The sequence below is a fragment of the Lottia gigantea genome (assembly GCF_000327385.1).
Source record: "Lottia gigantea unplaced genomic scaffold LOTGIsca_17, whole genome shotgun sequence".
In the NCBI taxonomy this organism is placed as follows: Eukaryota; Metazoa; Mollusca; class Gastropoda; family Lottiidae; genus Lottia; species Lottia gigantea.
This window is the reverse complement of record NW_008708133.1, coordinates 1,656,304-1,669,974: the sequence shown is the minus strand read 5'-3', so window position 1 is coordinate 1,669,974 and position 13,671 is coordinate 1,656,304. Positions and strand designations below refer to the sequence as shown.

General features: G+C 36.1%; 2 protein-coding genes across 2 annotated transcripts; both read left to right on the top strand.

Moving 5' to 3' along the window:
* Window positions 1-634: 634 nt before the first annotated feature.
* Window positions 635-4,319, top strand: LOTGIDRAFT_186812 (hypothetical protein; the record flags this gene model as incomplete). The annotated part of the gene is made up of 2 exons (XM_009051679.1): window positions 635-1,500; window positions 2,691-4,319. Coding segments are annotated over exons 1-2 (1,935 nt in total), but the record flags the coding sequence as incomplete, so codon positions are not given.
* An 8,109-nt stretch (window positions 4,320-12,428) lies between these two features.
* LOTGIDRAFT_158524 (hypothetical protein) lies at window positions 12,429-13,274 on the top strand (the record flags this gene model as incomplete). The annotated part of the gene is made up of 2 exons (XM_009051678.1): window positions 12,429-12,707; window positions 12,834-13,274. The coding sequence occupies 2 exons, from the start codon at window positions 12,429-12,431 to the stop codon at window positions 13,272-13,274; spliced, it is 720 nt and encodes a 239-aa protein (XP_009049926.1).
* Between the last annotated feature and the right edge of the window lie 397 nt (window positions 13,275-13,671).

Sequence of the window (13,671 nt, the reverse complement as noted above, 5' to 3'; positions counted from 1 at the left end):
TATTATATAACTCTATGTTAAGTAGAAAGTGTTCATCTTTCCAAAAATACCTGGGTTTTCCAATTTCGAGGTATCTAAATAGGTGGAGATGCCGACATTGTCCAGCAAATAGATATCAGAAACGGGAATAGAGACGGGTCTTAGCGTGTCCAACTCCAATAATGCACAGAATGTTTGTGAAACGTGCCAAGAACCATGTATTCCTGGAAAATTGTTGAAAGTCCACCATACTATATTTTTGAAAGTTGCAAAACAAGTATACATTTTCAAAGAACGTATATAACTTATAACTGTGCTCACTATATAATTATATAAGTAAGCGTAAGACCTAGCCTACCCTTTGTTATGTCCCTGTGGTGAAGCTGGCACCGCAGAACATCTGTTAATCCACTGTGAGCTATTAAGGGAATTAAGGAAATCGCTGGTCGAGATAATGAAAAGATATAGGCTGGATCACACCTTGAAGAATATTCTGTCCAATACGGGGGAGGGTATGTCAACAATCTGTGAGACAGTCTATTATTTTCTTAGTGAGTCACGAATGATTACATACAGTAGCACGTCAGAAGAGCGCTCCGCTCCTCTGTAGGTGTGGCGATCATTAGGGACTTAGTTCTCGATAGATCGCCAAGAAGAAACACAGAAGAAGAACGCAGTATCAAGACTACAGAAGAAGAACGAGAAGAAACCATGGGAGCAACCCGTTCCCTACTCAACGTCTGCAATATGTAATTTTTCCGAAGCGGACACCATCCACCAAAAAGAAGAAGAAGAAGCTTAACCTCATTTCATTCTTTAAAAAAAGGCCCCGTTTGTCCTTTAAAATATTGTATAAGTAGTGCATCAATTGATCTCAATGCTTGCTTCATTGAACTTAGTCATGGACATGCTATCAATATACTAATGTCTATAGACTTCGCTGGTGTTTGAAGTAAAATGATAGTCTCTCTTTATTTTTCATTGTAGTTATTTGTACAAAACAATTGTGTGAATAGACATCACGGCTCTTTGTGTAAGAAATATTGATTGGACGATCTTGAATTCTGTAACCAATCGTATTATATATAACCAACGATATCTACTTCCGGAAGCCATGCGAATTATTGACGACAGGAAGTCACTAAGTTATTTTATTTGTACGCTTGTTATGTGCATAATTTTGTTGCATTGTTGACTTTTGTTATATTGATAATTATGTCTTTGTCAAGAAGAGAATCTGATGATTTTAGATACTTGTTAGAAAAATCCGTCAAAAAGTTCATAGGATTTAGTGAACCCACGCTGGTTACAGCAGCATTCGATTGCATTGACCGTGGTTATGATAGAAGAAAAACAGTCGACAAGCTCACAGCAATACTTGACAACAACCAAGCAACAAAATTTACTGATATTGTCCACGAACTCTATGAAGACTTTAGAATTGGTAGCAGAGGTAGAAGTAAGAAACGTAAAGATGATAGAGATGATGAAAATGATAATAAACGCCGCAGAAAGTTCAAGGTAGGCTGCTTATATTATAAGTTTTAGTCACTTAACAGCGCCCCCCTCCCCTTCCTGTAGAGCTATTGATTTGAAACTTGGCAGAGAGGTACATAAATGTGCCCTGAATATTCACAGTGTTGAACTGACTGAATTTTTCCCCGATTGTGGCTAAAAATAACAGGGGAACATAACGCTTGTTTACTTGCTTTGCCAAATCATTCAGTATCTAGTCAACCAAATTGTCAATTTTTCACAGCCGAGTGATGGTTGTAATCATTTTCGTAATGCTCTCAAAATTGTCATAGCTCTTAACCATTTGACGCTAACTTCAATCATGCCAGTATGCCCCTATTGCTGCATCGCACCCTAAGAGCTTCCAATTGTTATATTGACACGAAATGCAGTAATGTGTCTTGATTACTCATTGAAACTTTCAGACCGATCAGACACCAAATGCTATGTTAAATCAGTTGTTAAAGTCATGCCACTGTACCCCTTTTGCTGCAAGCACTTCCAATTGCGATATCAACAAGAAATGTAGTAATATGACTAAGTAATGTGTCTTGATTACTCATGGCAATTTTCAGAATGATCAGACACCAGTACTATTATGTCACTGTGCCCCTATTGTTGCATAGCACCTAGAGCACTTCCGATTGCGATATTGACACGAAACGCGACAATATGACTTAGTAATGTGTCTTGATTACTCAGGTCAATTTTTTCAGAATGATAGCTCTATCGGGAAGGGGAGGGGGGCGAAACAGCAACAGTGCTGTTTCTTAGTACTGACTTGGCACTAATAAGGTCTGCGTCTGTGTGCATTGTATCATAACATGATATTTTTGATATATATTGTGCACAATACTAAGATCCTTTTTATGCTGTAAATTTGAACTTATACAGACATGTAATAATCTATCTTTGAAGACCATAAAAAGCCATTGAAAAAAGATTTCTTATGCATGTATATAGAGTCTAGTTCTGGCACGATATATCATTGAATAGATACATCGCATATACTACATGCCACAATACCTGTAGTCATACACAGTAGTAGCTGAATTCATTGAAACATGAAGATAAGTTGCTACAGTTTATCTATTAACTAATATAGTGATACATATCATATTGTAGCCCTTATACCCTGACATAAGTGACAATGATAGAAAGTTTATATAATGGTATGCTTTGATATACAGTATTAGATGTTATTGTATGTTTTATATTTGCAGGATGATGAGGCACCAGTTAATGTGCCTGCTCCAGGTAACCCTAGCCCTGGTCAGCTCACAACTGATAAGATTAAAGAAATGATGGCTAATGCTCAGAAGTTGATTCAGGAAAGGAAAACTCAAATCCAAGCTACTATACCTACAAAATCTTTAGCTACTATTCAGCCCGACAATACCACCAAAGTGTTCATGAATGATGTTGCTTCAAAGGCAAAGAGAGCAGCAGATTTACAGGCACAGATCCAAACCAGATTATCAGGCATGCAGGGTCTTGGACCTGTTACACCAGCTGCTCAAAGTATCCCACTTGATTCCAAACCAACCTTGATTTTAAATGATCAAGGTCAAACGATTGATGCAGTGACGGGTCAGCCTGTTCAACTATCATTACATACCCCAACACTCAAAGCTAATATCCAGGCTAAAAGAAGAGAACAGTTTAAAGGTTTGATAGATAAACCACCAGAGGAAATAAGTGAAAGTAAATTTTTTGATTCAAGAGTAAGCGGTAAAGGTGCTTTTAGACCAAAACGTTCATTTAAGTTCAATGAGAAGGGAAGATTTGAGCAATTAGCCAATAGGTTGAGGACTAAGGCACAACTGGAAAAGCTTCAAAATGAGATTGCCCAAGCTGCTAAGAAGACTGGTATTGCTTCTGCTGCTAAACTAGCAACAATTGCTCCAAAAAAGGATATGAAAGAAGGAGAAGTGCCTGATATAGAGTGGTGGGACTCTTTTATTGTTAACTGTGAACATTATGATAATTTAGATTTAAAAGATGATCAAGTTTTAACAGGTGTGACTAATCTGGTAGAACATCCAATTCAAATGAAACCTCCAGCTGAACCCACAAATGAAATTGCAATTCCTGTGTACCTCACAACAAAAGAAAGAGAAAAGTTGCGGAGACAAAATAGAACAGAAAGTCAAAAAGAAATCACTGAGAAAATAAGACTTGGATTAATGCCACCACCTGAACCCAAAGTAAGAATGGCCAATTTGATGAGAGTATTAGGGCAGGAAGCTGTTCAGGACCCAACCAAGATAGAGGCTCATGTCAGAGCACAGATGGCAAAGAGAGAAAAGGCCCACGAAGAAGCAAATGCAGCTCGAAAACTAACAGCAGAGCAGAGAAGAGAGAAAAAAATAAAGAAAATCAAAGAAGACACATCTCTGGGAGTTCATGTAGCTGTCTATCGTGTGAGAGATTTAAAAAATCCAGCCATTAAATTTAAGGTAGAAGCAAATGCTAATCAGTTGTTTATGACTGGAATTGTTGTGTTATATAGAGACTGTAATGTAGTTGTTATAGAAGGTGGGCCTAAACAACAGCGAAAATTTAAAAGACTTATGTTAAATCGTATCAAGTGGCAGGATGATAAAAAACGAAGTAAGGATCAAGATGGTAGTGATGGAGAAGATGATGCTGATAAATTGAATAAATGCTTTTTGGTTTGGGAGGGCACAGTGAAAACAAGGAGTTTTTCAGACATTAAATTTAAAGCATGTCCTACTGAGACATTTGCGAGAGAACAGTTTAAGAAATTGGGTGTTGAACATTATTGGGATTTAGCTTACAGTGGAGCTGTCCTAGAATCTACTGGAGATGATGTATGAATGCTGCAACCAAACTCACTGAGGGGTAGTGGACAGTTCAGACATGCATTATATTGTTTCAAACAGAAATAGACAATTTTTATACGCCCGCATGAAATGGGGGGCGTATATTGCTGTCACCTCTTTCCGTCTGTCCATCCGTCCAGAATTGCTCGTAAACACTATACAAGGCACAATTCTTGACTGATTTCGACGAAACTTGGTATGGTTGTTTGTAATCACCCAAGGATGAACCCTATTGAAAATCAGACAAATCGAAAAATATTTACTATGAGTTATTGCCCTTGTTCTTGAAACGCTCGTAAGCACTCTAGAAGGTGCAATTCATGACAGATTTTGATGAAACTTGGTATGAGTATTCGTTATCGCCCAAGGATAAACCCTATCGAAAATCAGAAAAATTGAGAAATATTTAGCATTAGTTATTGCCCTTGTTCTTGAAAACGCGTTCAATTTTTAGTTCGTAAACATTCTACAAGGCACAATTCTTGACGGATTTTGACGAAACTTGGCATGAGTGTTGGTTATCACCCATTTATAAACCGTATTGAAAAACAGAAAAATATGTAGTATGAGTTATTGCCCTTGTTCTTGAAAACGTGTTCAAATTTTAGCTTGTAAACACTCTAGAAGGGACAATTCTTGACGGATTTTAACGAAATTTGGCTTGAGTGTTTATCACCCATGGATAAAGCCTATTGAAAGTGAGAAAAATCGAAAAAATATTTAGTATGAGTTATTGCCCTTGATCTTGAAAACCCGTTCAATTTGTAGCTCATAAAAACTCTAAAAGGCCTGATTCTTGCCGAATTTTGACAAAACTTGGTTTTATTATTCATTACCGCACTGAAGATTGAATATTTGTCTTCTAGAGTTTTAACGAGCTAAAGATTGAACACGTTTTCAAGAACTAGGGCAATAACTCATACTCAATATTATTCAGTATCGCACTAAAGAGTTCAAAAGAAGTGTATGACTGAAGGTTGAATATTTCATACTGGTGATTGTTACTGTACTGCTAAATATTTATGTTCAAAATCAAAGCTGCCAGTGGGCATATATTACCTTGCCTGGCAAGCTATCTTTGTATTTCTGTTTAGTACTTGTATGTTATAAATCAGAAATGGATTTTAAAATTTAAGTTAACTGTGAGTGAACTCTATGTTTAAATAAATAAATGTTTAAACCATTTAATTCATCATGCAATTGTAACACATGAAGACTTTAATATATAGCAATACAACTCAAAAGAGCAAAGATATTACTTGCAATTCACTGGTGTATGGTTTCAGCCCTGAAAATACTTAAAAGAGACATGCGCCATTTTGGATTGATTTTAGACTTCGAACTTGGAATTTTCCTTACTTTTTCTGTATGTTTTTTCTGTATATCACACTCACAGAGTATTTTTATACGCCCACATGAAGACACAATTCTTGACGGATTTTGACAAAACATGGTATAAGTGTTCGTAATCACCCAAGGATGAACCCTATCGAAAATCAGAAGAATCGAAAAATATTTAGTATAAGTTATTGCCCTTGTTCTAGAAAAAGCATTCAATTTTTAGCTCATAGACACTCTAGAAGGGACAATTCTTGATGGATTTTAACGAAACTTGGCATTAGTGTTTGTTATCACCCAAGGATGAACCCTATTGAAAATCAGAATAATTGAAAAATATTTAGTATGAGTTATTGCCCTTGTTCTTGAAAACAAGTTCGATTTTTAGCTCGTAAACACTCTAGAAGGCACATGGATTTTGACAAAACTTGACATGAGTGTTTGCTATCAACCAAGGATAAACCCTATTGAAAATCCAAAAAATCGAAAAATATTTTTATGAGTTATTGCCCTTGTTCTTGGAAACACGTTCAATTTTTAGCTCGTAAACACTCTAGAGGGCACAATTCTTGACGGATTTTGATGAAACTCAGTGTGAATGTTCGTAATCACCCAAGAATGAACCCTATTGAAAATCAGAAGAATTGAAAAATATTTGGTTTGAGTTATTGACCTTGTTCTTGAAAGTGCTTTCAAATTTAGCTCTTAAACACTAAAATGCATGATTCTTGCTGAATTTTGACAAAACTTAGTTTTATTATTCAGTCACGAGCTGAAGATTGAATATTTGCCTTCTAGGGTTTTCACGAGCTAAAAATTGAACACGTTTTCAAGAACAAGGGCAATAACTCATACTCAATATTATTCAGTGTTGCACTACAGAGTTCAAAAGAAGTGTATGACTGAAGGTTGAATATCATACTGGTGATTGTTACTGTACTGCTAAATATTTTTATTCAAAATTTCGACTATATACATAAAATCAACCCCTTAAAATGGCACACCTGTCCATTTAAGTTTTTCATTTTATGGGACATTTGCTAGCATTTTCTTCGGCGCCCAAGCCGATATAACGGAATTATTCTCGAGACCCTTGCCCGAATGTGTCAATTAGATTATCGTAATCAAGTGACCATGTACCATTGAGGGGAAATAAACCAAGTATAGTACGGCAATCCGAACTACAAAACGAAAACCAAAATCCAAACAATGAAACAGCTAATGAACTTTTCACATGGGGAAGTATATCAATCATAATCGAGTAAGTTTTTCATTTTGAAAAGTGGTATATGATGTCTAAAGAGAAAGCACACCCGTCATAGCTGCTTAGGATCGTGTTTGAGATTTTACTTGGTACAAGGCAAAAAAGGTGCCGTTGGTTCAGTTGTTGAAGCTGACAGGAATGGCTACTGCGATAGCATAGATTCTGCTTAATTGGTATTGCTGGTGTCGCAGAAGCTGCAGAGTATCAGAAATTTCAGTGGCTGAGGCTGGCTAGTCATATCGCCAGCTTGCTAGCCACAGCTTTGAGCAAAAAACACCTTAGCGCTAAGTGCCAATAATACTAGATGGTGAATGATTCTCTCCGACCAAGACTGGCCAGTTCCATAACCAAGAATCGTAGACTTCTAATGCAAATTGCTAAATTGGTTGAAAAGGAAAGTAAACTAAAAATACAAATGAATCTCAACATTTTAATCCAGGTCAAGTAAAATACAACTTGTACAAAACAAGTTGAAAGTATTTCTTCAATGATATTCAATATTACAGACAATATTAATTTCCAAATACTTAACAATGTTTTTATACGCCCACACGTAAGTATGGGCGTATATTGTGGTTGCCCCTGTCCGTTAACATTTACTCGTGCTCACTCTACAGGCTACAATTCTCTATAGATTCTGTTGATCTTTTGTATGTGTGTCAATATCATTATGAAGATGTGCACTTTTGTATTTGGTGAGGATCCGATGATTTTCTTGAAAGATATCGCATAAAACTCTGATATCGCGTTTGTTTGTTTGTTCTTTTTCTTCACTTTTTTGGCTCGTGCTCACTCCACAGGCTACGATTCTCCATATATTCTTTTGATCTTTTGTATGTGTGTCAATATCATTGTGAAAATGTGCACTATTGAATTTGGTGATGATCCGATGATTTTCTTCAGAGATATCGCATAAAACTCTGTTATCGCGTTTGTTTGTTTGTTTTTTTTTCTTTCACTTTTTTGGCTCGTGCTCACTCTACAGCCTACAATTCTCCATACATTCTTTTGATCTTTTGTATGTGTGTCAATATCATTATGAAGATGTGCACTATTGAATTAGGTGAGAATCCGATGATTTTCTTGAGGGATATCGCATAAACCTCTGATATCGCGTTTTTTTCACTTTTTTGGCTCGTGCTCACTCTACAGTCTACGATAATATAGAGTTTGTTTTACAGTTCACATTTAGCTCTTTATCAAGCTGCTGGTGGGCGTATTAGCCTATAAAAATAGTTGGCAGTACAGTAACAATTACCAGTATGAAATATTGAAGAATTGGAACTTCTAGACAGTGGCGGAGCTGGGTCAGCCGCCCCACTTTGCAGCGCCAAATGTAGGTTTTTCGGGTATGATTCTCATAACTACGTTAGAAATTCGGGCAACCTCAGATATTTCACCCACTTTTGGACGTTAACCTGGTCCCCTCACTGCTTCACATGCTAAAACTAAAAGCGTTTTTAATAACAAGCGCAATAACCCAAACTAAGTATATTTCGATTCTTCTGATTTTCGATAGGGTTCATCTCGCACCAAGTTTCGTCAAAATTCATCAAGAATTGTGTCTGCTAGAGTGTTAATGGGCCAAATAATTGAACGCGTTTTCAAGAACAATTAAGGGCATTCCTTGGGTGATTACGAACACTCACACCAAGTTTCGTCATAATCTGTCAATAGATTTCATTTAAATCAGATAGAAACTGTAGTCTCTTATGTGTTAGCAAGAAAATTCAGGGGCAATAACTCAAAAACCAGTCATCGAATAATCGTCCAATTTTGACGAAACTTAGTGTGAGTGTTCGTAATCAACCAAGAATGAACCCTATTGAAAATCAGAAGAATCGAAAATACTTAGTATGAGTTATTGCCCTTGTTCTTGAAAACGCGTAATCACTCTAGAAGTGATAATTCTTGACGGATTTTGACGAAACTTGGCATGAGTGTTTGTTATCACCCAAGGATAAACCCTATTGAAAATCAGAAAAATCGACGTATAATTTGTAAGCTTATGACTTTTTGCCCTTGCTATTGAAAACGCGTTCAATTTTTAGCTCGTAAACACTCTAGTAGGCACAATTCTTGGCGGATTTTGAAGAAACTTGATGTGAGTTTTGTAATCACCCAAGGATGAACCCTATTGAAAATCAGAAGAATCGGAAATTATTAAGTATGAGATTGCCTTTGTTCTTGAAAACGCGTTCAACTTTTAGCTTGTAAACACTCTAGAAAGGACAATTCTTGACGGATTTTGACAAAACTTGGCATGAGTGATTGTTGATACCCAAGGTTAAACCCTATTGAAAATCGGAAAAATCGAAAAATTATTTAGTATGATTATTGCCCTTGCTCTTGAAAACGCGTTTAATTTTCAGCTCGTAATCACTCTTGAAGGCACAATTCTTGGTGGATTTTGATGAAACGTGGTGTGAATGTTCGTAATTCCCCAAGGATGATCCCTATTAAAAATCAGAAGAATTGAAAAATATTTAATATGAGTTACTGCCCTTGTTCTTGAAAACGCTTTCAAATTTAGCTCTTAAACACTAAATGGCATGATTCTTGCTGGATTTCGACAAAACTTGGTTTTATTATTCAGCCCCGCTCTGAAGATTGAATATTTGCCATCTAATGTTTTCATTTGCTAAAAATTGAACAAGAATAAGGGCAATAATTCATTCTCAATATTATTCAGTATCGCCCTAAAGCGTTCAAAAGAAGTGTACTTGTGATTATTACTGTACTGCTAAATATTTTTATTCAAAATCAAAGCTGCCAGTGTCTGGCATCTTTATCGTGTATGGCGAATTTTTAATCTCAACCTTCACAGTTGTCTCCACCCAATTAAGTCAATCGCCTTCGTTTCCACCCCCCCCCCCCCCCCCCCCCTTTCCAATTTGTATTCCCAGTCTTGATAGTTTGGCGCTGCCATCGCACACAGGAAGGGGGGTTCAAAGAGGAAGGGGTGGGAATTACTTGACTTGTAGCGGTGTTGAGCCACCGAAGTAGTACCTCCAACAATGTTCGCTGTGTCAACGACTTTGTGCCGAACATTAGTAAGACCGAAATATCTGTCTCTAACACAGCCTCTGATAGCTATATAATTTGGACAGATGTCAGCTGACAACTTACTGTCAAATTATCCATCAGAGTCAGTTTAGCTTATATACTATTGAAAATAATAATTCATAGTTATTAAATTGATAACTTGCCAAAATCTGGCAACTACACATTGTCAAATCTGGCAATACTGCGTTAACCAAGCGCCACCTGTTCAAACCATTTGTGATTTCTTTTTTGAAGAGTGTTTACATTAGTTTTCAATTTTTCAATTTGAGTTGATGTAATATTAGATCTTGAGATTCTGTCGTGCTAATAGAAAGTAGAAATGTAAATGTTTATCTTGTTATTGATTTATAGATTATTGATTACACGTGGTTCAGATATTTAAAAAAGGAAAGCTTCCATTGTTGTTGACTTGCTGCATTTGGTTTTTACTGGTAAAAATATGCTCTTTTGTAAAAGTTACTTTTCTAAGTTTACATTGAAGAGAAACTCATTTCCCACCTAGAAATTTCGGCTTGCAGTGGTTTCCCCCCTTTACAAGTTCCTTCCATAATGGTTCTCTATATGTAAGCTTAGGGTATTTAAAAAGAAAATTTGATTTAATAAGATATTGGATTGGTCTTATTAGTCGGGGCTGTTATGTAGTGAGCCCCGTGCCGATTTAATGTTGATTTTATGTGTTTGGTATCATTTTAAAGAACAAAGTTCATATTTTCAAATTTTGTTGTTTTCACAACAAAAAATTCCTAATTCAAGATGGTGGAAGCGTGATGACGTTACTGTTTTATTTTGTTATTTTTGTGTAACCAAAATTTTTGAAGCATTATGATAATGAATTCAAGCACTTAATGAACAGGAACATCTTACCAATTTTTTTGTGAAATGATTCCTTTTAATAGGTAACAGGTAAATAGTTACGTCATTCAAAAAGTGACGTCATATGCAGGAGATTGGCGGCCATGTTTGTTTATGGAGCTCTTAAGGTACTAATAGGACACTTTTGTGTGTAAAAATGAGTTTGTTGCCCATTACTCAATTGAAACACAGTGTGACAAGGACAAACTATAGTAGCTGTTTGATTTGTCAAGTTAATAACACAAAGAAAGGCAGTAAGAAGAACAAAGTAGTGACCCCTTCTTCATCAACTTTCTAGAAAAATTCTAGAAACAGTTCATCTTTGTGCCAAATATGGTGAGAACGAATTTATTTTAGTAAATGAGAGATTGCAAAATGAATCTGTAGTGAATCTAATAGACAAGAATGCTGTATACCATCGAGTTTGCTATCAGTCATTAACAAACAGTGATCACCTGAAGCAATCAAAAGCTAAATTTCTATCTATTTCAAATGAAACTAGCCCCACTTCCCAAGATTCGCCACCACTCCCAAAAAAGAGAAAGACTCGTTCAGGAGATGGCATATTTGATAGTACGATGTGTTCCTTTTGCCAAGACCCATCAAATACCAAGCCATTACATCAGATGTCAACTGAGAATGTAAATAAGAAACTGGAGGACGCTGTCCATAAATCTGACAAAGAAAATTTGAAAATAAGATTGCATTCCTCTTTTGATGCAAGGGCTGGTGATTTTAAATATCACAAACACTGTCGGTAAATTATGCAGATCGTGCTAAAGAACCATCTTATGACAAATTTGAAAAAGCAGACGATATTCATCGAAAATCTGTGTTAATAGAGGTAGTGAGTGCTGTAAAATGTGCTATTATTAAAAATCATATTCTATCTATAAGAAATATCCACAAACTGTACCAATCTCTTCTTCTCGATACAAATCTGACAGATGACAGAGCAGATAAATCTCAAATTGGCTGGCTTAAAGAGCAGCTTATTAAAGAAATACCAGAAATTTTTTTTGAACAAGCAAATCAGGTAAATCAACTGAGTAGGGTTTTCTTTAGTGGCAATGCGTCTGCAATAACAGAATTGGCTATAAAACAAATTAAGGAATTTGACACTGACGAGGATTTGACGATTTTATGGAATTTTAAGGAGAGAGATTTTGGAAAAGAAAAAAAAGGATAAAAATTTAATTTGAATATTTTTCAAGTGATATTCCACTCAAACTTAAGACATTTCAGTGTTGGCTTGTGGTAGGTAAACGAGAAATGCACACAGAATGTCATCGTGATCACATGATAAACCAAAAGATACACATACAGTGTAACTCTACAATGTTCAATGTATTCACAGATCGACAAGCAACGTACAAAAGCTCATCGGAATCCGTAGTACACCTTCAACAGACCTACGACAAGACCAAGTTGTTCGTCTAGGGCTGACTTTGAGACAGTAAGGAAGAAGTAAACGATTGATCAACCTTCTAAATAGAATGCAACTTTGTATCTCAAATGATAGATGCTTGCAATGGGAAACATATCTGGCGAATGGTGTTCTGAAGAATATGGCAGCTAATAATGGAGTTTATATACCTGAATCAATGCAGAAGAATGTATTTATACATTTCCATATCGATTATGTAGATTTTGAAGAAGACACAGAAGATGGTAAGGGAACAACACATGTATTTATGATGGCTGGATTCCAACGTCGTACTTTGGATTTACCAACAGAGAGTTTTGATATTAAAGGGCACCTAAAGTCTAGTCTTAAGCTGATCGAAAATGATTTTAACAAAATTCTTGATTGCCCCAAACCATGTGGAAAGCAGTTTAAAAAATCTGTAGGTTGTTCCACTAATCATTAGTTATTAATAAACCTCTAACAAACCCATGTTCTATACAATTACCATGGATTCTTGTGAAAGAAAATCTTAGAAAATCAGCATTTTATATCTGAATCATTTCAGACTACTGATGATAACTACCTTACTGTACACCCGTGGAATGCATATACCTCCATAATCATTGATTCCGAGGCAGAGAGAGATTTCACAACAAATGTGTTTATGTTTCCTTTGATACCAGCGCCAGCATCAGATATTTCATCAGTTTATACAGCTCTAAAACGATCACAGATGATATCAACCTGGTTAGGTGGTGATGATTTTAAAACAGTGATTTCATTGGACCTTGATTTATACACTAGAGCTTATAATCATGTACATTGCAGAACTGATCTTAGAGATAAATTTATCATATGCTTAGGTGAACTTCATACCATATTTGCACATTTACGAGCCATACGGTCTTTTATTGAACATTTAGGAATAGACGACGGTTGGTTAGAAGCTGATGTTTATGGCCCTAATACAATAAGGCAAATTGAAGAGATCTGTGTCTGCGCATGAAACAACACTAGTTATCTTGTATAAGTTTTATTTCATCGGACTGCAAGCAAGATTTCCAGAAAAATTTCTTGGACCATCCGGTAGTTTGTATCAATCTATAAATGATCAAGCGAAAATAACTGCCGTCAACAAAGTAAGGAGAGTGGCCACAACAAGTTGCAACAAGAAATTCAGTCCTGCCATTTAATTCAAACTATGGACTCCTTTGACAACTGTATGAAAAGCAACCAAATGTTCCAGTTTCTAAGAGTGTATATGCGAATGATTGAACTCCTTCTGCTGTTTATTCAAGCAATTCGCCAACGGTATTGGAAGCTTCACTTAGAGGCATCAACACTAATGTGTCAAGATATATGCAGTATGGACCGTATAAAATAGAAGAATGTTACCTGTCTAT